At 37.9% G+C, this 27,751-nt stretch overlaps 1 protein-coding gene across 2 annotated transcripts; it reads left to right on the top strand.

The window, feature by feature from the left end:
* The first annotated feature begins 7,278 nt into the window (after positions 1-7,278).
* On the top strand, positions 7,279-22,450 carry LOC122074073 (ubiquitin domain-containing protein DSK2a-like). 2 transcript variants are annotated; one of them, XM_042638885.1, is made up of 8 exons: positions 7,282-7,891; positions 18,062-18,823; positions 19,309-19,523; positions 19,617-19,730; positions 19,981-20,039; positions 20,596-20,624; positions 21,809-21,898; positions 21,981-22,450. In XM_042638885.1, the coding sequence occupies exons 1-8, from the start codon at positions 7,660-7,662 to the stop codon at positions 22,127-22,129; spliced, it is 1,650 nt and encodes a 549-aa protein (XP_042494819.1). In that variant the 5' UTR covers positions 7,282-7,659; the 3' UTR covers positions 22,130-22,450. The 2 variants fall into 2 exon arrangements, with proteins under 2 accessions (XP_042494820.1, XP_042494819.1); XM_042638886.1 differs by lacking the exons at positions 21,809-21,898; positions 21,981-22,450 and adding an exon at positions 21,667-21,749 and having other exon boundaries at positions 7,279-7,891.
* The last annotated feature ends 5,301 nt before the right edge of the window (positions 22,451-27,751 follow it).

Raw genomic sequence — 27,751 nt, 5'->3', positions numbered from 1 at the left:
AGACCAAATTTTGAGCCCTTTTCTCAGGAATTGGGCCCACCCTAAGGTCCTAGGCCCATAACCCTAGGTGGCAACTCCAAACCCCCATTTGTATGATCTCAATCCCCGTATTGGACCATCATCAAACCCCCATCTCGAATGACGAATTTTATACTCTTGCAAAATAGGCCTCCACGTATCGCCGAGTAGCGATATGACAGTGCAAGGCTTGCAAGGTAAGCACGCACAACACACCTCCTCCCTCACATAAAAGAAAAAGAGAGGAGAGAGGATGGGATGCAAGTCCTTCCCCCCCCCCCAAAAGGGGAGAGAGACGTCTCATCATCTCCGGCCACTACCCTCACAGTGGCGACTCTTCGGGGGACAAATGTCAAGCTTCCGACACTAGATGCTATCATTAAATGCAAGAACATTTTTCACTACATTTGTTTGAAAACATGTTTGGCTAACCCCATGTTTGTAATTGTATTTGCTAACCACATCATGCATCATGTTCGAAGTGAAATCATTTAGCGAGGGACTCCCAATCATGCCCGCACTCTCAGGGAGGTTAGTGTATGTCATGGAGAGTACTTTGAGAGCAAATGGTGTCCGCTTCCTGTACAACGGTGTGGGGTATTGTTAAACGGTGAGGATATTCATAATTGTGCCAACACCCTCGGGGAGGTCCGTGCACTTTATGACATTCTGAGATTAAATGATGATATTCCCACATTGCACTTTTGCACACAACTTCTTGGGAGTAGATTAATATATTGGGACACCCCGAGGTGACCATTAGTGCCAAATGAGGGATTAACCCATTGATGAGTGAAAATGCATTATTTCTCCAAACAACCCTTGTGTGACTTAAGTGGCTATAAATAGAACTCTTGCTCCTTCATTTCATTCCTACCAATTCAAGAGCAAGATTGTACCAAAAAAACAAAATTCAAGAGCAAGAAAAGCAAGAAAGGAGGAGGAGGAGGAGGAGAGCAAGGGAGGAAGAAGAAGAGGGGAGCAAGGGGAGCACCTATCCATTGAAGGTAATTTTCTCTCCCTACCATCTAGATAATTCTCTCTCTCTCTCTCTCTCCTACCCCATTCTTAACCTAGGCTAGGTTGGGGAAACCTTAACTAAAATCCCTCTACCCACCTACCCAATCTACAAATTGAATGGAGAATTTTGGTATGAGGGACCTAATCAAGCAAGTTAACCACTCACATTGATTGTGGAAAACCTCGAATATGAAAAATCCCAAATTTGACAATCCAAAACCCTAGGATTTGGGAATTTGCCGAAATACTCAATGATCTAACATCCTAACCTAACCCTAGGTTGGGGAAATGATGTCTTACACCTAAAATAAGGTTGGAATGATCACAATTGAATCTATGGGAAATCCCCCATGAAATCCCCATCTAAAATCCCAATTTGGGCAAATAACCCTAAAACAATAAATATTGCCTAAATCCCCTACAACAAACCATTCTACCCCAAAATTAGGTTGGACAAAATGAAATTAAACCTATGTATAGTGTGTGGAAGTGATCACATGAACTATTAATGACCAATCCATAAGCTTAACCTAAGGATTCCCCAATTTAGCTTAACCTAGATTTGTGTATTGGGGAAATTGGGTGTCTCTTGAAACCCTATGTTGATTGACTCATTAATTCCACTCAGCCTATGCTAAGTGAAGTGTGTGAGTGTACCCTACATGCAAACCCACCCTAGAATCACAAAACCTAACTTGTAAACTATACAAAAGAAGGAAAAGTGGGAAATAGGGTTAGGATGGATACCACACATGGAACCACACACACACCCAAACAAGGAAAAGGGCCCACGTGACCTATGGAACGAATATGGGCAGAGAAACCCAAGTTTTTGCTTCACTGGCTGATGGTCACAGGATATGCCGGTGAAAAATTGACCATTAGCTGATGAAACCTGTAGACATGAAATTGGGTTCTTCCACCCTATCAGATCCATCCACCGCTGAACTCACCGACGGATGGACATCATCAGTTGATCATCCACTGGTGAACCACCAAGTACACTATTTTAACCCTCTTTTTGATTGGTCATTTGAATTATAGGAAGACATTCTCTATACTTGATCATTGACCTAAAACCCCTTTGTTTTTAATAAATAAAGTTATCAAGCAGTAAGGCTACGCAGCACGAGAGCACCACCAACTGGTGCCCATCTACTAGTGACGTTACAGAACTTATGTTCCAATGTTGGTTTAGGATCATAGTTATAATATAATAGGGATAATTTAAGGATATAAATGTTAACTTAAATCCTTTTAATTGGTTAGGAACCTAATCTACTCAGCGACGTACGCAATTACATTGACTTCAGGTTTTCAAGGTGAGTAGGCATTGTGAACTATTTTATGGAGTGTTTATAACATGTTATACATGCATGTGTTCATGGTAGTTGCATGTTAAACTTGTTTTCTGATTAAATATTGAATTATGGATATTGATGATATTGTTGCTTATAACATTATATTTATGCTCATGGTTATGATGCATTTCATATTGTAAACTTGTTCTATTTGGTGAATGTGATGATATTGCATAAAGGTATGATGGTGTGTGTATGAGTATAACTATGATGTGTTATGTATCATGATAGAATGCTTCAGGTTAGAAGAATAACCACCCTGGTACTACAGCCATTGCCAATAGGGGTTTATGTATTGACTAATCCTACCATCCAACGGACCGAGGTTGGAGACAATTTTTAGTGACCAAGTTGGGGGTTTCGGCGTTGTGACAAACCCATCACATGATGTTTGATTCGGTGATGTGATATATATATGGGGGGTTATTAATAAGGGCTTACCGGGTACCTAAGTACCCATGCAAGGACCAATATGCTCCTGACTCGTAACTAGCTTGTATTCTCGAAGACCGATAACGTATATTCTTGATTGAAAATATCACCTATGTTGCATTAGCACTGATACCCACCATGGACTTAGAATATGTTGATTAGGCTCGTTTACTAATAAACTGGAACATGTCATTGCATTCATCTAATTGCATCATATTGTTGTGGTTGAACATTGATACTTGTTTTTGTTTCATGAATGATTGTGAATACTTGTATGTAAACCCCTCATTTAATTTTGGTTTATTCAATCATGTTGTGTCATATTTGAAATTCACTAATCTCGTTGATGTTATTTATTGTATGCATACTTTTTTATGCTTGCTTAGATGTCCACCCCTAATTGGGCTTCGTGGAAGCTCACTCCATTTGTTGCACCCTTTTTAGATGATGATTCAAGAAACCATCTAGAGCCTGTGGCAGAGGAGCCGGCTCTCTACGGAGGTCATCTTTGGGTTGAGGAGCTAGTTACACATAAGGACAACTGCGTATATGATGACTGTGCCTTTGGAGCACTCTGAGGATGAGAGTATTGTCTTCTATTTTCTGATATTTTTGTGTATATATTTGATGTAGCCCTAAGGGCATAAGTATAATTATGGTCCGTTGTGGAAAACATTCTTTTGTGTAATTATGGTAAATATCATTAGAAATCACCAGTTGTATTATATTCTGATTATTATTATCTATGTGATCATAGAATCATTTTATATTTTTATGTACTTAAAGTACTGCATCATAGATCCTCGAGTGATTGTGGACACGTGTAAGTGTCCATGTTGAAATAACCTAGAGGGGGGTGAATAGGTTATACTAGTGGAAATTAATTCTTTTCGATGTATAGGTCCCAAGTGTGATTGCAAGTTAAAAACGATGCGGAATAAATAAAATAGGCACAATCACACAACACAAGATTTATAGTGGTTCGACTCAATCTGAGTCTAGTCCACTCCTTACAAGAATCCTCTTGTAAGGTATTCCACTAGTTCTCCCTTTCAGTACGATAAGTAGGGAAGAAAACCTTTACAATCTTTTTCACGGATAAGAGTATCCTTACAAATCTCCTTTACAGGCAGAGAGGCACCTTTACAATCTCCTTTGCAGGTAGAGATGCACCTTACAATCTCCTTTAAGGTAGAGAGGTACCTTACAATCTCCTTTAAGGTAGAGAGACACCTTACACTCTTTTAAGGATAAGAGGATCCTTACAATCTCTTAAGGATGAGAGGGTCCTTACACAAGCCTAAGTACAGTCTAGACTTAATGTAAAATAAAAAATGGAGAAGTGGAATAAAAGAGAATTACCTCCAGTGTGGTGCAAATGAAATATGCAATGATGATAGAATGAATGCACCTTTTGAAGTCTTCTTTATGCTTGTAATGTAAATGCCAAGATGTAGATGAAGACTTGTAGATAGTCTTGAGTTCCTCTTGAATGTAAAATGAAGAACTTGAACTCAAGAGATGGTGTAGACCAATTCTCACTTCTAATGCTCAAATAATACTTCTCTAAAGTTGGGATTTATTGTTCATTAATGAGTAGTATTAGAGGTATTTATAGGTGAGCTTAGTGAAGCATTTTAGGTAGAAAATTAGGCTCTAACGGACGTATTCTGGGACCACCGGTCGACCGCCATCGGTAGCTGGTCGACCGCCAAGAGCCGTTGAGGCAAAATATAGCCGTTGGGGGACTTTCAGGCAGTCACCGATCGACCGGGACTTTCAACCGATCGACCGCCTATGGTCTTGGACAGTTTCGGTCGACCGGGGCTGTCAGCCGGTCGACCTCCAACATGACAGACTGTTTTGACAGAATGCTGTCATACTGACCAGTCGTCAGTGTTTTGACCATAACTTTTCGGTCTGACCTTGGATTGACTTGATATTAGTTGCGTTGGAATTACAACTTAATTTTCTACAACATCTATAAAGGTTTCATCTCCTTGAGTCAGGTTAATATGGTTTTCACAGAATTTCACTAGAACACATTTTTCCTAATATGTTCCTCACCACTTAGAGACTTTTCATACTTGGTCAAGGTATGCTCTATGGTCATTCTAGTATGATCCAATGCACATGCATGTGGTGAGTGCTTATATATATATATATATATATGTGTGTGTGTGTGTGTGTGGAAGTTACAAACTACATTAAAAATGACCAATCTATCCTAGTGGTCTTCTTCTTCACTTGAACCTTCCACTCTTTGGCACTTTATCTTCTTTTCTTCTTGTTTGCACTTCTATGTCTTTAAGCTTCATGTCTTGATATCTTGAAGCTTAAATTCTTATGATATCTTCTTCAAGCATTGATGCCAACTTGTTGATACTCTTCATTTGATGACTTCAATCTTCATTTCTTTGTTTCATTCACCAAATTCGATCTTTGATATGAACTCTCTACAAAACAATACTTAAAGGAAAATTGTGACATATCTTCATATATTTGTTATCATCAAAACCAACTATAGGAGTGTGGGCATATCCCTAACACATGTCACTAACCTTTAGGCAAGTGGAGGTGGGGTGTGAAAATTTATCTACACTTCTAGAATGGGAGAATAATTCCTCAAAGAAACATCATCTCATTGGCTGGCACAAGATATGTAAATCCAAATCTCTTGGTGGTTTGGGTATCAGAAGTTCTGAGACTCAAAAGTGGGCCCTGCTCCTAAAGTTGGGGTGGCGTTTGCTTATTGAAAGGGAAGCTTTATGGGTAAGAATCCTAATTGTCAAGTATTTGCAAATAGGTCCTTCTTGCACAAGAACACTTTAAAAAAAAAAGTGGATCAATCACCTAGAGGAGCATTGTAAGTATTCTCCCCACCCTCCAACAGATGGTTTTTATTAAAATTGGTAATGGTATGAAAACTTTCTTCTGGAATGACCCTTGGATCCCTACCATGATTGATTTACCTCTTGTTATGTTCCATAATCACCAAAATGATCCTCCCCCTTTACTCCAGGTAAGTGATTTCATTGTAAATAATAATACCTAGAATATTAATCTATTACTTACTATGATCCCTCCCCATGTTATCAACCACATTTTGAAAATTCTTATTTCACATAATCTGGATACATGGTCTTATATCGTATTTCACATAATCTTAATACATGGTCTTATAAGCTCTCTAAAACAGGGATCTTCACAACCAAATTGGCTGCTAAATTCTTATCTACCAATGTGGCTACTAACAATTTTGGATCATTAATGCTCACATTGGTGGTGGTTTCTATGGAAACTCAAACTTCACCTGAAATAAAGTCTTTTTCTGGAGAGTAGCTCTTGGAGGGGTCCCTACAAAAGACATACTTGGGAATGGGTGGACATTGATCCAACATGTGGATTATGCCAAGAAAAGGAAAAATCTATTTTTCATATTTTTCTTAATTGTGAGTTTACTAAACGGGTCTAGGCAACTAGCCCTTTAGGTTTGGGACCTGAAGCTATTATCTTCCCCATGGTCTTGATGTATCTGTTTCACAATGTTCCACGTGGAGATTTATCTTGATTTTTCATATATTTCATCATTTTGTTACTACATCTGGCAATAAAGGAATGTTGTCATTTTTAAACAGGATAAACCCAACCCTAATGTGATCTTTCCCTTGGTGAATCAATGGAGTGATTGTGCCATGATCTTTGATAATTCCAATCTGGTGATTTCAAATCATGAGTTATCCAATTCTTCCCTTATCCCTACCTGGGCCTCATCGATTATAATTTGTGTGGGTGTCACTGATCAATTTAAAACTACCTTTGCTTGAGCTTATTGTATAGTTAATGAAAATAACATATACTTATTCAGAGCTGACTATATGATGACAAGACACACTAATGAAGCTCACGAGCAGGGATTGCTCATGGGAGTGAAACAAGTGAAGGAGGATGAATGGCTACATGGGAGACATCTGGACAGATTCTGAAAATGTCCAACTTCTATTAACCAAATCTAAGGATTTTTTTTTTTTCTTTTGCCTCTACATTAAATCCCCCTCTTTTGGATATCCATGATTTTATGTCAAAACTTAGTTTTTGTCTTAAGCCTCCGAATGAAGATGTTATATCCTTTTTAAAACAATTTGGTTTTTGGATTCTCACAAAGGAATCTCTATCCCATCCCCTATTTCCTTCCTTGATGTACAGACTATTTTGTGATGTTCTTTAAATTTTCTGTTTCTTATTAAAAAAAAAAAAAAAAACACTCATGTATAGTGTAACTCTTAAATAAATAAATTTACAAACACCTCCCCCCCACACCCCAGTACCCCCCCCCCCCCCCCCCGTCAAAAAAAAAATCTTAAATAATTGTCATAATAAACCGACTCACGTTTTTTTTTTCTTTGTAAGAACCCGAATCACGTTACAATAGGGAGTTGTGGATGTTTTATTAGACCATAAAATCCAGCGAAAATAACGAAAAGCAATAAAGATCACCGCCGATTCAATCGTTCCGACCCTTTTTTCTTCACCCTCTTTCCTAAATTATTGAAGAAACCAAACGAATTCCCATTAATTTACATGCGCAAAGTTTTATTCTTCCCTTCCATACAACTCCTCCTCTGATCCCTCGTCCCATTCGTTTCCTATTTATCTGTTACTCTTCTTCCCCTTTCTAATTCCTTACTTCTTCATCAATTCACTTGAGTTGGTAGATCGGATATTGATACTATTTTGCGAATTAGGGTTTCAGATTTCTCTGTTTTTGTCGGTTTTTTTCTTCTTTTTTGAAGTTTGGATCGACCTCCCGTTGTGGGGAGGACTAGTAATGGGCGGTGGTAGTGATTCAGGCGAGGGAAACGGTTCGAAGGTTGGTACTGACGTTACCGTTCATATCCGATGTTCGAACGGTTCAAGGTATTCTGTGCAGACTAGCCTTGAATCTACCGTCGGAACATTCAAAGCTCTTCTTGCGCAGAATTGTGATATTCCAGTGGAACAGCAGCGGTTGATTTACAAGGGTCGGATCCTGAAAGATGATCAAACCCTAGAAAGTTATGGTATGTTTATTGTTCTGGTATCGACTCTGGTTATTTGAAATCGTTTTGTCTTGTTTCCTTATTAATATATATTGTCTGCTTATTTCAAGTAGGATGTTGTTCGATCTCATTGAAGCTGGTCTTTTTGTCAGCTTGATCATGATAGAATGTCGATATAATTCTTCATTATTAAATACTTCAAAACCTTAAGTCAGTTAATGCTTATGTTTGATCCTTCTCAGCTCCAATGCCGTTAATCTAGATGTTTTCAGAATTTAGGTTCAGTTTACTCGCATTCTTAATTAGGACAGCCACGCTGTTAATTTTTTTCCATCGTAAGTTAAGGTAGCCAAAGGGAGCTACAGAAAGATGAAAGCAGGAAAAAATGTAGAGGAGATTAAGAAAACATTCCCTATATCCCGTGAAGAGAGAGAATACTCGTCCTTACTTTTGAGTTATTAATCTCGAGGAAGGTGTTCAAACCATTCTCAATGTTATAGTCTTCGTGAGCATGAAGATAATTTTAGAAGTTATCTTATGTATTTCTTTAAATCCTTCATTCAATGTAGTTACAATTGGAATGAAGGAACGATTATGGGTGTGGGCGGGAAGTCAGGAAGTTGGTGACACGGCTTTCCTTCAGAGGATTTTTTTTCCCCTTCGCTGATTGTGTTGTAAATACTAACTTTTCTAATGGGTGAAGGCCGATTTAGCGAAAGACAGCGGAAACTAGGGTGACCTACTCTCGGTTACCAGCTCTTGAACGAAAACCCCGGGTAGAGGGGCATCTAAATTAAATGTGTGAAATAAAGTAGCAGTCTTTCCGGGTAATTTTTGTAGCGGTAAGCTTTTGCCTCACCAACTAGCTAATCAGACGCGACCCCTTCTTGGGCAGATTCCTCCTTTTGCTCCTCATCCTACGGGGTATTATCAGCCGTTACCAGCTGTTGTTCCCCCCCCCCCCAAAAGGGCAGGTTTTTGCGTGTGAGTAGTTGGAAAATAATGGCTTTAGCTTGTCTGGAGTCCAGATTTGTAATGGGATCCCATGGAATTGACCGTTTAAACTTGTGTTTCCTCAATATGCATAATCACCTTACAGCTGGATCTTTCATCTGTATATGTCTCCAGTTTGTAGAGTTTGTTGCATTATATATAATTCCTTCTTCTGTACTATATGTTATCTAAGTGAGATCTGGCATCAGTGTGGTTATCTTCATCTGAGGCTTGTGTTTGATTGAATTGAAAGCTACATTTTCATAAAAACATAGAAATGTTAGAACATTTCAGGGATAAACTATAGATTGAAATAAAATAAAATTTTACATATGTGAAGTTGTATGGCTTGTGTTTGATTGAATTGAATGCTACATTTTCATAAAAACATAGAAAATGTTAGAACATTTCAGGGATAAACTATAGATCGCAACAAAAAAATACAGTGTATGTGACTAAATAGGTAATGGTGGCTGAAGGAAGAGTACTTCCTGTATCTACTTTGGTTGAAAGAATACGGCTGGGAATAAAGTAATTGTGGGGTGTGCAAGGGAGGGAGGGAAGGTAGAAAGCTGGAAAAAAATATTCAAGGGGAGAAGAAGAGATTAGTTGTCTAGGCCCTCTTAAATTTTTTGGTGGAGCTCCTAATCATCATGGTATTTTTCATTAGCCCTGTTCTATGGTATGATTGCTCATTGCTGTAGTCTATCAAGTGTCAAATGTGTAAATCAACAATCCAAATATACACTAATCAAATACAAGTTGAAAGACTAGTGCATTTAAAGAAATTCCCTATTTTATTATTACACAATGAGTAGATTATACTTATTAGGAGCAACCCATTATTCAGGCTCACCGATTGTGCTCCTCTAGCCTTAAATTAGGTGTAAAGTAAAGCAATTTGGCAAGTGCTTGTGTGAAGCCTTTTATCTTAGCTGTCTTGTGCCTTTTGCACCTAGTCTTGGAGTGTAGTACAACAATCAAGCAAAGCAAACCCAAAATGCCTGGCTGGATCCCAATGTGGCAATGCACAAGTTAGCAATATCTCCTGACATTTTGCCAGTCAAACAGCCGCAGCGTAAGTTCTACCCTGTGTTGGCAGATTGTAAAAAAGAAGTACAGAAGTTGAAGGATGCCAGCTTCATTTGAGAAGAATCGAAGCTTGTCCTTGTATGGGTGGACTAGGGATTTGACATTTTTATTGGTTCTTACTGATGTACACCTGGTTTAGTTCTAAAATTTTACTTTTCACTGGCTTTATCCCAATCAGCTTGAAAATGTTTCTACAGCTCAAAAAACAAGAGTTATATGTAGCATTTTTTCTTGAGCAAACTCAGTGTGATCACATTTTTTTTCTATCCTCTCTCTCTCTCATGTGTATATATGAAAAAAGACTGTCTGGGAGTGTGGCACCTGTGCCCAGACACAGGACGGGTAATGTAGGACTAAGTTTGAAAACTCAAACTAATCCAACTGTAGGAACTTTAAACCAAAGAACAACCACAACCAATCCCAACACACCAGCAAATAGCAGACCAACAGAAAATAGAGGCAAACCAGCTGCTGTCGACTTCAATATCCAATACTATGTAGGTCAGATTATAATTGATCAAGTAGATGAACTAGCAGTAGTAATATGATGCAACAGTCCCAAATCAACAGCAGGAATCACAGAAACAGAATAGGACAGATCAAAGCAATCAATTCTAGTTCTGTTATGGAAAAATCACTACAGGACAAAATATGAGAGATTTCGAATATCTCACTAATGGCTGCACAGAAACAGCCCAAATTTGGATTGATCCTTAGTGGGGAATGGGAGAGCAGTCTACCAGAATTTGAGAGCAAACTGACGGCTGGAACTAATACCAACAATGGAGGCCGATTGGCTCTTTTGTCAGAAAATCTGGGCAGAAATCAGAAATATAAATACCTGAATGTTTCGACAGCAGTAGAACCTTGAAAACCAACTTGAAAGAAATAAGAAAGCTTGAAGAAAAACCTCCTGGACTTCATGCCGCAAGGAGTCGAATGGATCAAATACCAATCCCTAATCCTTGATCAAGCACAAGGAACATCCAGTGAAGCCAGCGGCAGCAACAAGACTCTTTTTTTTTAAAACATAAATCATTCTAGGCTTTTAGGAGCCTCCTCTTCTTTATTTATAATGTTAATGGGGGGAGGGAATTACAAAATAGAAGGTTCCTCAAAAAGGAAACCAAATATTCTCCTAATACAATAGTTACTAAAAACTGAAATTAGAAACTAGTTGAAAAAGGAAACTAACTACTAATGACTTGATTCAATTAATAACTTGACTCCTGAGGAAACTAATATAAATCAAATCAAACCCAACTAAAAAGGAAACTAATGAAAATAGAAACTGACTAGTAATCCCGTATTCAATCTTAGACCCCTCCTTTTAGACCCATAAAAGTGGTCTATTACACTCAAAACACATGGGATCAAAGCCCAACATGTATGGAACCCAACCCTAGGCTTATTCCTAATAAAACAAGCCTATTTTGGTAATTAATCTGCATCAATGGGGCAAAATGACCCTCCCAATGAAAGGTGGAAATCCTGCACCGGTTATTACTTTTGCATCCACTCCACTTTGTCCTTGCGTTGGCGCAAAAGCCATGCTCCTGGACAGAAAACGCTGTCCCTATATACATATTTATTGTGGGCCAGGAGCCTTTTCAGAACTTAGGTGTACACTATTCAATCTATTATCCTTGGGGTTTAACCAATGAAATAGAAGTTCAAACCTAATCTCTAAATGGCATAGGGGCCACTCTCACTCAGAGTATAATTATAGCAAAAAAGTTGTGTTAAATGTTATTCCAGGAGAGGCTTCCTATTCTCTTAAGCATGGGTGTTTCTGCCTTCCCCTGGTTCATAACTTGCAGCTCTGTGTTGAAGCGACTTCGAAACTTCATTAATATAGTAAAGATGGTTGTTTGGCTCTTGAGTCCCTTCCTTGTCCATAATTTTTTCCTCTTTGATGCTGTGGGTGAGCTTCAGAATTTTTCTGACTTATCACTTGCCAGATCTGTTGCTCATATATGAGGATAAGTGGGAAGTAGTTCTGTTTTTTGTGTCCCTACTAGATTTTTAAAAGTGGGAATGACCTTACAGCCAGCTCGTAACACATTGTGAATCTCCCACAATGTAATTAATGTTCTTTGGGGCTTGGTTGAGGGCTACACCCCATGAGAATCTTCCAAAATGTAACAAGTTATTGTTATTTTGTAGTTTATTTTATATATATATTTTTTGTGGGTGTAGGTTGACTATTTTTTTTTTTTATGGATCACACTCTCGTTTTATCAATTTCTCCTCTTTAAGGGAATATGGTCATTGTCCCTTATTTTGTAAATCATATCCTTATCATAACTTCTTTCGTGCATGAAAGATAATTTGTCCTTATAACTAGAATTGTTTCATACATGTGAATGTATCTTGCTTATTGCTTTCTTGCCCTGGGCGTGTCTTCATTTTGGAGAGTTTCTGTCTGCGAGACCGATTATTGAAACACAGTATGTCCACGGATCATAGAATAGTTGTTTTCTTGTTGAGATGGGTGAAGAAACGACAATTTATTTTTGGAGACCAGTTTTTGAAATTATCACTTGCCTCTTAAATGCCATAAGCAACCGTTATTTTGCGAAGGAAGTCATATCTAGCTTTTTAAATAAGATCTATTCCATTTATAGATCTTAATAGGCATTTATTATAAGCTTGGTAAATGCAGGCTTCGCATGACTTAAAGTTCCAGGGGGGGGGGACATTCCAGTATTTTTTGTGTGTGTAAATAAGCTGAAACATTAGGAGGTGATGTGTGAGGAGCCAGGGGTCTCATTTGTCTGTTCCCCTTGGCTGTGTGGCTTTTTGTGGTCCTGGTTTTGGTACTGTAGTTTCTTCTACTGGGTTCTTTTCTCTCTTTATTTTATTTAGTACGAATTCTAACTTCTAAGTATTATATTTGTTCTATTTTGCTTATCTGAAGTGGCGGGAGCCTCGTGCAATGGTACACTGTTTTTTTTTTCCTATCAGAAGTGAATATCTAATTTCCATATGGAAATAGTATAGTTTCTATTGTTGTTACTAGACCATAATGTTTGTCTACAAGTTCTAGTCTGCTTCATTCCCAAGTCTAATATTTTTCCCAAATCACCTTAGTCCATTTGTAAATAATGCATGACCCAACTGCCATTTATTACATTAAATCCTACCTGATTTGTAGTCCACACTGTCAATGAAACCTGAGTTTTTACTTATATGACTTACTTTAAAAGTAAGTGGAACTCAATTCAATGAAGTCTTTTCCCAACTAAATATTGTCAACTATGCAGATTCTGTTTTGCTATTCAACTCTAATTAAGGAAATGAAAGCAATTTAAAAGTGGGAGAATGGTTATGGTTTACAATAAAATATTCTGCCCAAGCAAAAATTACTAAGCATTCTGATGTCATGTGATTTAAATAAAAGAAAATAAAATTCCTGATGCTCACTGTACCAGCTAGTCAATTGGTCCAACCTGCTCTAAAGTTCCAGCATGATGTGGGCTGTAAGAGTCAAGAGTCTCCGAGACCCAAGTTGTTGACTGTAGTCAATAAGGATTAAAAGTTGACCTGGCTTACGAGGGAATTGGAAATTTGGTTGCAGCTGTTCTTTATGACCTTGCTTCCAGAATTCAGTCAGCTATTCCTTAACCTTTTTACTATAATTTTCTATCAAAAACTTCACACTTCAGTAAGTAGGAAAGCTTTTGAGGAAAAGCCGAGAATGTTGTGGAGTTTATGGTCTTTGGTTGTTTTGCAGTAATAAAGTAGAAATATGTAGAGATGAAGGTCTTGAACATCGACATCACTTTGGTAGGGAGCATTGTCTGTGAGAAATTAAAGTGGTGAAGGTGGGAATGTGGGATACTCATGTCCTCTTGTTTAATTTGTTTGGTGTCCGTTTGGTTGCCACTTCATCTTCTTGTTGATGTACAACCCATCTCCTTGTTTTTTCTGTTAAGCAATCATAATTTCTGGTGACTTGTATCGCCATGCAAGAAAGACGTAAACATGTCTTTAATTTATGGTGTATGCGAAAATGTTTTTGCAGAACTAATTAGGATCAAATAGAAACTGGAATCCACTGCAATCTGTTACCCCATATATTAACAAGAATCCATGTGTCATGTCAGTAACTTGATTAACTTATGCTGTCGCTGGTAGAAGAAATATTTTAGGTACTTTAAGAAAATTCTTTTTGATTTGGAGCACTTAAATATGGTGGGTAGTAGTGGATGTAGATCTTTATGGATTTTAGTAATGCTAGGGTATCATTCATGGTATTCCTATTAGATTGAATTGGTGTAATATTTTGGTGCTGGTACTTGATGCAGTTACCATTGCTTTTGGATGGAGGTGTTTTGAGTATTCATGGTATTGATACTGGTTTTGGATGCCAGTGGAAATCTTTTCATCCTTATTTCTAAATTTGTTGCCAGTCACCTTAGGGTTTGACTTGGTGTTGATGCGGATCCGAGGGAGTCGGATCGCTTATGGGCCCACAATCAACAAATAATTTAATTTAAACAAACCAGTGGCAGTTATGTAAATAAACAGTTTATTATTGAGCTATTTGGAAGAGGGGACGTAAAAGGAATTAAAAGTGATTTGAAGGGGCTACAATAGGAAGTGAAATAGAAACAAGGGATATGAAAGAATTAGAGACAAAAAAAAAAGGGCATAATGGTAAAACAGAATTAAAAGACAGAAAAGGGGCAACTCACGATTGTGTTATCTTCTTCCTAGGATCCAAAGTAGGGGGCGGAAAGGTTGGACAGCTTCAAATCAATAGAAGTTCCTCAGCAGATCTTGGTTTGCTCTGAAACTTCAAGCGAGGATTCCCAAGGAGGTGCTCTAACAAACCCACAAAACTAACCTTGGAATCTGCAGGTTGGAAGGCTGCGGAAGGAACCTGAAAAAAGGACCTGGCGGTAGCCTAGGGTTCAGACCTGAAACCAGTCTTGTAACCCACCACAGAGGAGGACTTTGGAAGTGATCCTCTAGGGTCTGAATCGCCTTCAAGGTAGGAGCCTTCGACCAAAATTTCAAAGTCAACCGGTACAGAACAAGGATGCAACAAGCTCTTGTTCTGTGTTAGGTATCACCGCCCAGCAGAGACGATGACTGGTATCCAGCAGTTGAGAAAAAAAAAAGGAAATAAAGGAGAAAGTAATGGAGATGAAGAAGAAGAACTAAAGAGGAAAATAGGAGAGGGAAAAGAAGAGATTAGAAGATTTTAGAGAGGGAGAAAAAAGGGGTCGGCAGCCATGGTTTCAAAACCAAAGAAATTTTCAACCAAGTTTCGATTCATCAAATCTAAAAACTGAACTTCTCCATCGTTTACATGTCCAATATAAAGGAAAAAAATCAAACAATTAATGGAAACTACTTGAAAGGAAACTATTCTAAAATTAGAAGCTAGCTAATTTAAAAATAAATTATTTCTAAAACAATAGAAAATCAAATCAAAAGAATTTTTTTTTTCTAAGTCCATCGTGCAACTGCATCAGGTGTTTGTAGCCATTCTTGTTTTCAGCTCAACCATTTCCATATTTTGTTGTCATAAGTATTGGATGTCTGGACAGTGAGAAACCAGTTATTAAGCATGAAGATGTGGAGGTGCTCTGTGTACTATAATTTCTCTTTGAATTGTTTTTGTTGCCCTGTTTTGTGGGATGAACAGATGAAATGCTGGTATCTAATGCCCTCTAAGTTTTTGGTATAATTTGGGTGTTACAACTTGATGCTGAACAAATTATACTGAAGACTTCCTCCTAAGTTGCAACAGTATTTTTAGAGTTTTTGATGGGTGAGGTGCATGTTGGATACTTTCGTTATTGAGATTTATTTTATTAGGTAAGCTTAATGAGTACTATACGACGAGGAGTTAAAACAGTTATCTGTCTAGTAGGTTAGGAAAAATAATATGCTCAAAACTAGTTATCTGGTGCAATGCATTGTTGTGGTTACTTGTAACTGTCTTATGGAGACCTTGGGCGTAATTTCTTTTTGGGCTTGATGGGCTTTTAGGGTTTATTGCTCTTTGGGTTTGGTTTAAGCTGTTTTATCTTTCTAGTTTCTGGAAGTGCCGTACATGAAATAATCAGTGAGAGACATGACTGTTATTGCCAGCTTTGTGCTATTATTCTATGGATTCAATGATCCTCTTTGGAGGTCAATTCTTTCAAATCCAAGTTGGTTCTTTGGTACTTTGTCTCTTCTCTTCTACTATATTTTTTTGTTTTGCTTCTGTACCTCTTCAAACTTAATAATCAGATTTCTATCTTTGACCAATTTTTTTTTTTCATCATCAAAACAATCCTCTTCACAACCACGTCTACCCTAGCCTTGGAGAAAGTTTTTTCTGTAATTTCTATTCCCAGGAAAGAATCCATCCCAGCCTTTAAAGTTCTCCAAAGTCATTATTCTGTTAGACCTCACTTGTTTTATTCATTTACCCTCATTTCCGTTAAATCCTAACCCTATTTTTAGCACCCCTTGTTGATGTAGCCCAGGTTTTAAAACACAGAATCGGGATCTGGATCGGAATCGGTGAGTAGATAAAGTGACCCTAGTTTCCATACAAGGATCGGATCAGCCAGATCGGCATCAGCTTTGGCCTATTCCAATCCATATCGGCCCGAATCGACCGATCCAATCCAATCCAATTTCAAATCCCTGATGCAGCCACCAACACAATTCTAGATAAGGCTGCTGCACAGTCCCAGGTTTGAAATATTTTCCTGGTAAACTTTGGTTGAAAAGGGTTGTTAGGTTGTTGATTACAGCAGCAGCAACTTGCAGTGGGGAAGAAGGAGAGGATAAAGAAGATATGAGGGCTGTTTTGAGACTCTGAACACTTCACATGAACGGTAATTTAGAAAAAATAAAAAAATAAAAAAAGAGAAAAGAGGGATATGGGAGAAGATCCACAGATTACGCACTTCCACAAATAAAATCAACTGTGTAAATTGATGTGGGGTTACATCCTAGTATAAAAACTAAAAAGTAGTGTCTGAGCAAACTTCAAACAAATTCCAATAGAATTAAAAGACGACCAAGTAACCTAATGGACTTGAATACTAACACCGGTTAGATTCGCATTACGTTGACTCAAAGCAGAACTCTATCTGGTTAATAAGTATTTTAATCCAAATAAAACACTTAAGACAGTAATCTCATATACCCTCTGTAGAACTAAATTTTGGGCCTTATCATTAGGCCATTACAAATGAAAACTTAAAAACAAAAGCCGATAACCATCTACTAGCAAAATAAGACTAATTTTGGACCAATACTGCATTACTTGTGCTTCTAGGACACTATACTTTTCTGCAACTAGTGGCAACTGTTTCCTTTATTTTCTTATAGTCAACTGCTTGGTTAGGCATGTTGTTTAGTTAATTATAATCTTCTTTGAAAGTGACTATTGTCATGGAACCCTCATTCTATATTAAATGTGGTATATCTTGTGGTTGTCCTACATCATGACTACAATTACTTTTTAGGGGACCACCTCATTGAGCGTATACTGCATCTGCAACAGCCTGTTCTTTTATGAGAGTGACTTGCAATCAGTTTGTCATCTATTGGGGAGTCATTTCATTATTCTCTCTTTTATCTGAACATTTGCAGTTAGCTTAAGTTGGACTTGCCATCTGATGTTAATCATTGAGTCTTGGCTGTTGAGACCCTGCAGTAATAGGGTTGCATCTTTCAGAAATTACTGCCTTGCATCCTTCAAAACTTGCCTGCCACACACACAAATTTCCAAGTAGAGGTTTTTGAGATATTGGGTGGCCAACAAAGTGACCTTCTGTTCTTTTTCTGGGTCTTTCTTTTGAGGTAGGTAGTTATTGTTGTCTTTTGTGCGTGGTGGCAGGAGTTCTTCCCTCTCTCTCTCTCTCTCTCTCTCTGCAGCTTTGGGTGGGTGGTGGGTGTTCAGAGAACCTCGCAAATCTTTTTTCTGGCTTTCCCTCCAACCCCTTAAAATATTTTTCTCGTACACTGCCAATCACCGGAAAAGGGGAGAACCTCTTGAATTTATGGGTTGTCTTGTTTGTATTGGATATTGTGGATGAGACAAGCTAATCATTATCTGGTTTCTAAAATTTTTGCCCTTTTTGGTAGGTTTGCAGGGAGATCACACTGTTCACATGGTTCGTGGTTTTGCACCAGCTTCATCAACCAATACCACTGGTACAGCCAATGTAGGAGGAGGTCCAAACACCACTCCTAGTATTGGTTCCAATGAAAGTGCAGGCGTTGGAGGTGGTCTTGGTGCATCTCTTTTTCCTGGACTTGGTATCAATGGGCTGGGTGGCAGTGAGGTATCTGGTTTATTTGGAACTGGACTTCCTGAATTTGAACAAGTGCAGCAACAACTGACTCAGAATCCAAACATGATGAGGGAAATAATGAACATGCCTGTTATTCAGAACCTAATGAATAACCCTGATCTAATGCGCAATTTGATTATGAGCAATCCTCAAATGCGTGAAATTATTGATCGGAATCCTGACCTTGCCCACATCCTAAATGATCCAAGCACTCTTCGACAGACATTGGAAGCTGCAAGAAACCCTGAACTCATGCGGGAGATGATGCGGAACACTGACAGAGCAATGAGCAACATTGAATCTTCTCCTGAAGGATTCAACATGCTCAGGCGCATGTATGAAACTGTTCAGGAACCATTTCTGAATGCAACTACCATGGCTGGAAACACTGGAAATGATTTGGGCTCAAACCCATTTGCAGCCCTTTTGGCGGACCGAGGTGCTGGCCAGGCTAGAGACCCGTCAACTAACTCTACGACCGCTGGTTCTGAAACAACAGCTGGTTCTCCTGCACCAAATATAAACCCGCTTCCCAATCCGTGGAGCACCGGTGGTAAGTGTCTGGTCTTTCGTATGTATCTCATGATTCTCATGATGGATCACTTGGCGCACCCACTGCACTTACAAGTATTTGTTGGAGAGAAGGAAATATAAAAAAAGCGATACTGGGGCAGATGATAAAAGAGGACCAAGTTCTTAATGTTGGTGGAATTCCTTATGCTGAGGAATTTCTGGATGTTTAACATTTCAGCTATTGCATTTTATAATATCATGAAGTTGGTATTCAATTTAGCATTTGCAGACATATAACTGAATAAACCCCTCCTGCTTGTATTCAGGAAAATTAACCTGATGTAACATTGTTCTCTGCATATTTCAACGAGTACTAAAGAAAATACTCTTATTGAGCTCTTGTTTGTGGTGCTTGAACCTTCGACATGAGATGGAACCTAAAGTTGGGGAAAAAAAATCTTTTATCTCTAGTTGCGGTTGCTCTGAAATCAAACCTCATTTGTCAATTAAATGCTAATCTTGCAGGAGGAAGTGCACAGACAAACACCACTACTAGGTCAAATCCTGCTGGGGATGGAAGGGGACCTGGACTTGCTGGCTTAGGTGGGCTTGGTCTCCCAGAGATGGAACGTATGTTTGGTGGCATGCAGGATCCCTCTCAATTGAATCAACTCGTACAGAATCCTGCTGTTTCACAGATGATGCAAAGCCTTCTCTCTAACCCCCAGTACATGAACCAGGTAGTTGTCAACTATCTTGTTTTCTTTATGATGAGGTTTCTATTGCTTGGATGATGTTTGTTATTTCTAACCCTATTGCTCAACTATTATTAGATTCTTGGTCTCAATCCGCAACTGCGTGGCATGCTTGATTCCAATTCTCAATTACGAGAAATGATGCAGAACCCAGAATTTCTTCGTCAGTTGACTTCTCCTGAGACAATGCAGGTAGCATCAGTTCAAGAGAATGATATGCAACCTCTCCTTCCCTCCCTGTTTATGTGTCCACGTGTTCGTGGTGCCTTTGGTTTAAATGCAACTGTTGAACTTTTACATTTTCCGAGTTGACATTGGCCAACATTGGGTTAGATTGCTGCAGTTTTTAATTTAGTGGTAGTCTCAGCATAAGCTTTTGCAGCTGGGGTTCTTGAGTTGCATATGCTGTTTAGTGATACATGTAATTTTTTATTTCCTGCAGCAAGTTTTGTCTTTGCAGCAATCACTTCTCTCCCAGCTTGGTCGTCAACAGTCTGCACAGTAAGTTTGAACAAATCTTTGCTCTGAACCCCCAACCACTTCCTTTTTTAGTGGACAACACATCTAGAGTCAGCATGATATTTTTGTTTTTATTTACTTTTTTTTAGTCAAGAGGCTGCTTCTCTTTATCATGGGCAGAAAATCATAATTGATACGGAACTGACCTCCCTTGGCAATTATAAGAATTAGGTGCATTTCAAATTGTGATGAAAAACTAACCTGAAACAGAAGGCAGTCCCAGTGGGGGTTTTTTTTCATAGCTAATATTGAGGTCTTCCTGTTATAAGCACACGAGTGAAGGGGTAATGGGTCATGGGTCATGAGTCATGACCCAGTGTATCAGGGAATTCCCCTCAGTATATTTCCCAGGACAATATTATGACCAGTCAGATTTGATCTTCAACATTTCTATGTAATTTTGGCTGTGTTTCCCTGTTCATCTGTATAATTGGCCAAAGTTACCAGTTTCATATTATTACTATTATTATTATTATTATTGCTATTTCGAAGAAAATAGTTTTCCCTGTTTTACTTATTGTGTGAGGTTCTTTTGCAGGGAGCCTGGCCATACTGGTGGGGGCACAGGTATGTTGAAAAAGTTCCTCATTTAGCTGTGTGTTGGGAAAGTCCTTGCTCTCTTAGATTGATCAATATTTTCCTGATATGTTTTAATTCTCAGTTTGGCTAATAGTGTCATATGCATGCATCAATAGAGTGTGCATATGATCAAGACTGTCCATCTATTGATCTACCTGGAAAAATATTTTAGCTCAAAAATCAATCTTTGCATAAATATTAAATGGTCAAGATTATTTTGTTCCTACAGGAGGCATCTATGTTGTTTGGACCATTTTATCAGTCAGATTTTTGGTATTTGGTGACCGCATATATTGAGGCCATTTATTTAACAATAAATGCTCCATTTACTTGAGAAACTCTGTAGTGTGCCTTTGTTGTAATATCTATTTTCAAATGCATCTGCCCAGCAGTTATTAATTTGGGAAAAGTTTCTATGAAACAAACAGCATTTCCTACTCGCACTCACATGGGGTTTTCTTTCTTCTTTTTTTTTTTCACAAAAAAAAAAAAAAAAAAACCGCTGCCAGTGTTTGCTACTGGTCCCAAGCCCGGATAAAGGAAAGTTGGTGCGTCAGGTCAGCTGCTGGCATTGGAAAAAAAAAAACTGGCTAACCCATTTAACGTGGATTATACAACCTCATAGCTTAGGCTTTATTATTTCAAGTACGACCTTGGATAGAACTTATCAGTGGGCAAGGGTCCATGTAGTTGACACTCATTTAATTGGGATAAGGCTGAGTTGTGGAGTTGGGGGGACAGGAACATGGTGGTTCAGAGAAGCCTTCCCCTACTTATTTATTAGGGATAATTATCAAGTTTTTTGTCTGTGTTCCTTTGTGGTCCCTGGGTGGTATCTAAATATCTCACACTTACATGAACACCAAACAACATGTTTTTTTTTTTTAGGCGGGGGGGGGAGGGTGGTGGTTAGGAATACTGGTGGTTCAGGGAAGCCTTCCCCTACTTATTTAGTAGGGATAGTTATCAAGTTTCTGTTTATGTTCGTTTGTGGTCCCTGGATGGTGTCTAAATAATCTCGTAATTACAGGAACACCAAACAACATGGGAATAGGAACACTGGTGGTTCACAGAAGCCTTCCCCTACTTATTTATTAGGGATAGTTATCAAGTTTTTTGTTTGTGTTCCTTTGTGGTCCCTGGGTGGTGTCTAAATGATCTCGTAATTACAGGAACACCAAACAACATGGGATTGGATTTGTTAATGAACATGTTTGGTGGGCTTGGTGCAGGCAGTTTAAGCGCTTCTAACACATCTAATGGTATCTATTCTCTCAATTCTCTTTTCTTATATTTCTATTTCATGGGATTGATCCTTCAGGCTAAATTCTTTTGCTTCTGTAGTGCCACCAGAACAACTTTATGCTACTCAGCTATCTCAGCTCCAAGAAATGGGTTTCTTTGACACTCAAGAGAATATTCGTGCATTGAGTGCCACTGCGGGGAATGTTCATGCAGCAGTGGAGCGACTCCTGGGGAACCCGGGTCAGTAATTTGTTATGTTTCATATGTAGTCTGTGTTTACTCATGTGGGGACCTGTAAGATTAGCCAGTTTGGACCAGTGTCTTCTAAAGTCAGCAGAAAGTGCGGGCTCACCCTTATTCCATTTTGGCCATGCATAAGTAATCCAATATAATGTTGAAAGAGTCGTAAACAAGATGTAGGCTATGAATTATTGGACTATTAGCCCCTCTGCCCTCCTTTTGAGAAAGAAATCTGAAGACCTGTGATCTTTTGTACATACACACTTTTATTGTTGGTTTTGTGAATTGTTTGGATCAAATTTATTACAACTTTTTATTGTTTGGATCAATATTCCTTTTCATCATCTTTTGCTCCTTTTGAATAATATTGAAGATGGGGTTTGTGTGGAACGTTCTCCCTTCACCTTTGGTTCCGCAGCAGATCTGAAGATCTCAACTATCACGCTTTATCAATAGAACCTCAAGCTTCACATTTGGCTGCTCCAAGGTTTGTAATTAATAAGTTTGTCATGGCAAACAAAAAACAAGCAAGGATATGAACGGGTATCAAATGGACCTATAATTCTACATAGTAATTATATATTAAAAAATGTTTTTCCTATTTACACCCATAGGTGTCAATAAGTTTGTGACCTCCTTTTTAACCTTCAGCTATTCTCTTGTCGTGTGAAAGATTTAAAATTTTGGAAGGTCAAATAATGATTCCTTTAAATGCTGAAAATTAGGGGAGTCATTCGGTCGGGTTGGTTCAGATGTCATCTGGGTGGAGTCAGTTTCAGTGTGTGAATGGTGAATATTGGAACCAAACCAATGAGGAAATTCTGGTTCTGGAGTGGCTCTGATTTGGTTTTGATTTGTTTTTTGGTTTCTTGTCTCAGTTTGTTAATGGGTTGGTTTGGGTTCGATTTACCATACAAAATTGTGCAAAAGAAAGAAACTGAGTTTTGTGAGTTTTGGGCTGATTTTGGTTTTGGTCCAGGTTTTGAATCAATTTCGGTTTGATCTGCGATGTTGTTCGGGGTTGTAATACCCCCAACCATAATTGGCAATGTGATTTTGGTTTGGTTTGGTTTGGTTTGATTTGATTTATCGGTTCAGGTTAGGTTGACACCCATATGCTGAAAATTTTATGGAAAATTTTTCAAAAGGGTGATCTGTGACCCTTTTACCAAGAAGCGGCAATATCTATTGATGCATGAAGCTCGTCCAATCCCTGTTCCAAAGCTCCCTTCAACCCTTTCTTGTACTTCTTGTAAAGATCATAATTCATGCAACCCCACGCAATAGAATGGTTAAAGATAATAAAACCAGTGTTCAGCCACTTTTTCTAGTAGAAGCCTGAAAGCATCCATGAAAGAACAATATTTTTCGATGATTGTGTGGGAATTAGTTTGAACAAATCCGAAAGGAACATAGGAGAGATAAAAGCAGTAGTAGAGGGGGAGACTTGCCACCGGAAGTTTAAAAATAATTGAATCTCGAATCCAACAGAACATGATAAAGTAGGTCCCGAGGGGTCTTGTTAAGAGACATTTTTCTATTACGAGCCTGCCGAAGGATGTGCCACTCGGATTCCAAGGTCTATTGATTATAAAATCACTTGCAATGCGATACAAAGGATTTATAGGGAAATTTACTATCACTCCCCTACAATTGGCGTATAGTTACTAAAACTTCCCTACCTTTTACATTTTTACTGATACTCCCCTGCTTTTTTATTTTTACATCTCTTTTTCTCTACTCTTTTTAAATACCCAAATTACCATTCTTTTTCACTTGTAACTTATTACACTTTTTTCGTATTGATTGGTTTAAAATATGGTTTGAACCAAACCTTTACAAGTTTTGTCTCATCCAATCATCAAGGATCTCGACATAGCTAATGTGTCCTTAAAGATATTATTATTATTTATTTATTATTATTATTTTTTTTTCTTCTCATCCAATCATCAGGAATGTTGTTTATTTGTTTATTTATTTATTATATTTTCTTTTTATCTCATCCATCATCACAAATTTAGAAATCTATTTTTTTATCGGTATTAAATTAGTATTAGTCTCAACCAATCTAAGGATTAAAAAAAATTAAAAAACGTGTGGTACCAGATTGGAACATATGATACCGATATAGATATAGATCGGATACAAAATTATTCTTTTTTGAATGTACAATATCCTTGATGATTGGACGAGACAAAACTTGTTAGTGGTTTGGTTCAAACCATGTTTTGAACCAATCAATTTGAAAAAAGTGTAATAGGTTACAAGTGAAAAGAAAGAGTAATCTGGGCATTTAAAAAAAGCAGAAGAGAAAGAGATGTAAAAATTAAAAAAAAAAAAAAACAAGAGAGTGTCAGTAAAAAAGTAAAAGGTGGGGGAGTTTTAGTAAATATAAGCCAAGTGTAAGGGAGTGATGGTAAATTCTCCGGATCTAAATGAATAGAAGGAAGGAGGCATGATGAAATAAGGTAAACCTGGAAACCTACTTGCTACATATTGAGAGATCAAACCAAAGGTAAGATTTTCTTAATACTACTCCAAACTAAGGATGTGAATTTGAAACTGAAACTTTATCGTAACCGAATCAATCCATTTATACCAAAACTGTGAAGTTGTTTAGTAAATGATTCAGTTCTGATTTCAATTTTCAGATTGGTTAATTAAAGGGTAATTTAGAGCACCACCCCCTGGAGAATGCCAGTATTATAGGATTACCCCTTGTTTAATACCAAATTGTGTCCAGGCCCCCTACCATCAGTCTCTGTTACCGAGTATACCTCAAATGTTGACATCAACAACTCCTTTTTTTTCTAAATACCATTTTACCCGTAAAAATGGTGATGTACCGAAATTACCCTCTATTAGATGTAATCCCCAAATCCACCCAACCAAATTCCAAACCAGAGCCGATGCATGAAGTTCTCCAACGAAGGAACTCTCCTTGCCTTCGCCTCTTGAAAAAACCCTAATCGTGTGACCTTCCCAAACCCTAGCCTTTCAATCTTGCCTGACTGGCCATTCGGAAGGTGTATCAGACCTGGCCTAGTCCTCAAAATCCCACTACATCTACTCCACCTTCGATGACCTAACACTTCATATTTGGGATGCTCGCTCCGCCGAGTGCGTCAAGACCCTCCGTGTGTTAGGAACAAGAATCTTTAACATTTATTTTTCTAATAATATGATTTTATCCTTAAGATAAGATTTGACCTTATCCTTAGGATAAGATTTGAGTTATAAATCTTTTATTATAAAAATGACTCAATAACGTGGAAGAGGAGGAAATATCTCTCACGGTTCCCTCCCTCCTCCAGATTGGCCTCTCATGTCTCCCTCTCTCTCTCTCTCTTCCTCTTTGAGTGATCGAGTACGATGATCAGAGTTCTATGAAAACCTTGACTATTGTGGAGGAGTTTGGATCCAAATGAACGCAAAGTTGTACGTGTGGAAAGGACTCATTGTGAAAAGACTAAGATCGCATAAAGGCTCTGCACTTGTGGAGTTCCAAGTAATGATTAACCCTCGTATTGATTATTTGTTGAATACCAAATTGTTTAGATTGATCAACATGTGGCAGGGCAGATGTTAGATCCCAATAACCCAATTGCATATCAATTAGATGAGTTCGAAATTTATGGATTTTTTGCATTTTTTTTTTTAAATAGTTTATGCACTTTGAGATGCTTGTTACATGATTTTCATATTTATCTGTAATTTATTTCTTAAGTTTCTTATACTCAGAAAGATAATTGGGATTGGAAATTGGAGTTTATTTTTCTTACATGGGTTTGTGCACAGATCAGAAAACTATCATTTTTCATCTGGAGCACCTTGAGATTGATTACTTTATCGTCCTGAATGGGTATACTATGGTTGATAGTGAGATTTCTGTTCTAAAAGAAGCGCTTCAAACTCAACATCTTCTGCAAAAAGTCTACAAGGACATTGAAGAGGAGAGAGAAGCCTCAGCTAACGCAGCAAGTGAAGCTCTATCCATGATTTTGCGTCTACAAGGAGAAAAGGGTGCAGAGAAGATGAAGCTAGTCAATACGAAAGATTGGTAAGAGGAAAAGATGCATCATGCTGAGGAATGTCTGTCGGTTATTGAGGATCTCATGTATTCAAAAGAAATGGAGAACAAACCAACAAGCCCTATCTGAATCAAATAACAGCAGAAGAGGTTGAAGCAAGACTTTCAGAGACTGACGGCAGGGGCAGGTGTATTTGTGGGATAATGAAAATGGGTTTCATATCAGGCTTTTACTCATAAAGGGCTAAAGTATCATTTCATAACATCACATAACTGAGAGTCTGAGACCGATGGTAGGGGTCTAGATGTAATTTGGTATTAAAATAGGGGGTGTTTCTATAATACTGGCATTCTCTAGGGGATGGCGCTGTAAATTATCCTTAATTAAGTGATTCGGTTCGGTTCGGTTTGATTTTAACCATTTAACCCGTGGTTTCAAACCGAGTTAACGCCGTCAAAAACGAATTGTTTACACCGTTAAAACTAACCCGCTTAAACCGTATATGACTTACTAAAATAATGAGTTTCTTATAAACAAAACAAGATGAGTTTAATTTAGGTAAGAAGAAAGGACCATAGAGGCTATCCAAACCTCTTCAATTTTTGATACAAATTGAATTTTTTATCAATAAAGACAAATTTCAGTAGACATGTGAATAAATCAGCAAACTGGTTGCTAATTGTTTAGAAACCGGATGGATTAAACCGTGATCAAAATAATGTAAAAAATCGTGAAATCGATACCATTTAAAAACCGTGAAACCGTAACCGTTTATTAAATGATTCTGGTTTCTATAAATGTAACCATTTAGTAAACAATTCGATTTTGGTTTCACCAAATAAATGTGAATTGAATTGAACCATACCGTATACATCAAAATTGAACCGATTAACACCCTTAAACTCCAAACAATACAACCATTCTTAAGAGGAGCAGAAACATCTAAGAAAGAGATTCCGAAAATAAAGATTCTTAAGTAACCTGACCCCAAATTGAACTAGGAGAGGTCATCAAGCTAACATTAAGCGCCTTATTATGCAAAAGCATGGACAAAATCTTAGATTACATTTTTTTTTTTTTTTGGCACAAAGGATAGTAAACCGAATCTAATTGCTTACAAATTTTCTCCGACAAAAGAAAGATAAATATGAGATGAATAAAATCATGGTTTGAAAACTCGGTATCGGGAATGGGATGGTCAAGGCTGATATTGATTCGATATCAATATCGATCCAAATCTCCTAGGATCAGACAAAAATATCCCTAGTTTAACATTTAAAGTCACTTTTTTTTACCATTTTACCCCTTGTACATATTGATAGTGTATCGACTAAGAATCGGGATTGTTAAAACCGATATTGATTGAATCCAATCCAATTCCTCAAACCATGATAGGAATAGATTGGAGAATGGATTTTAATAACCACAGTTCTTCCAGACTAGGGGAAAAAAAAAAAAAAGGCTTTCCAATCTACTAATCATTTTCGGACACGGGCTTGGACTTTTGACTGACCAAAACATAGAGGGGTTTCCAGATGACGCCCATTAGAAGGAATATCAGAAACTCCAAGGATCCTATAGAGGAATTCCCTAAGGCCC

The sequence above is a fragment of the Macadamia integrifolia genome, chromosome 3 (genome assembly GCF_013358625.1).
Source record: "Macadamia integrifolia cultivar HAES 741 chromosome 3, SCU_Mint_v3, whole genome shotgun sequence".
Classification (NCBI taxonomy): Eukaryota; Viridiplantae; Streptophyta; class Magnoliopsida; order Proteales; family Proteaceae; genus Macadamia; species Macadamia integrifolia.
Note: the sequence above shows the minus strand (reverse complement) of the source record. Positions and strands in the feature narration are given on the sequence as shown.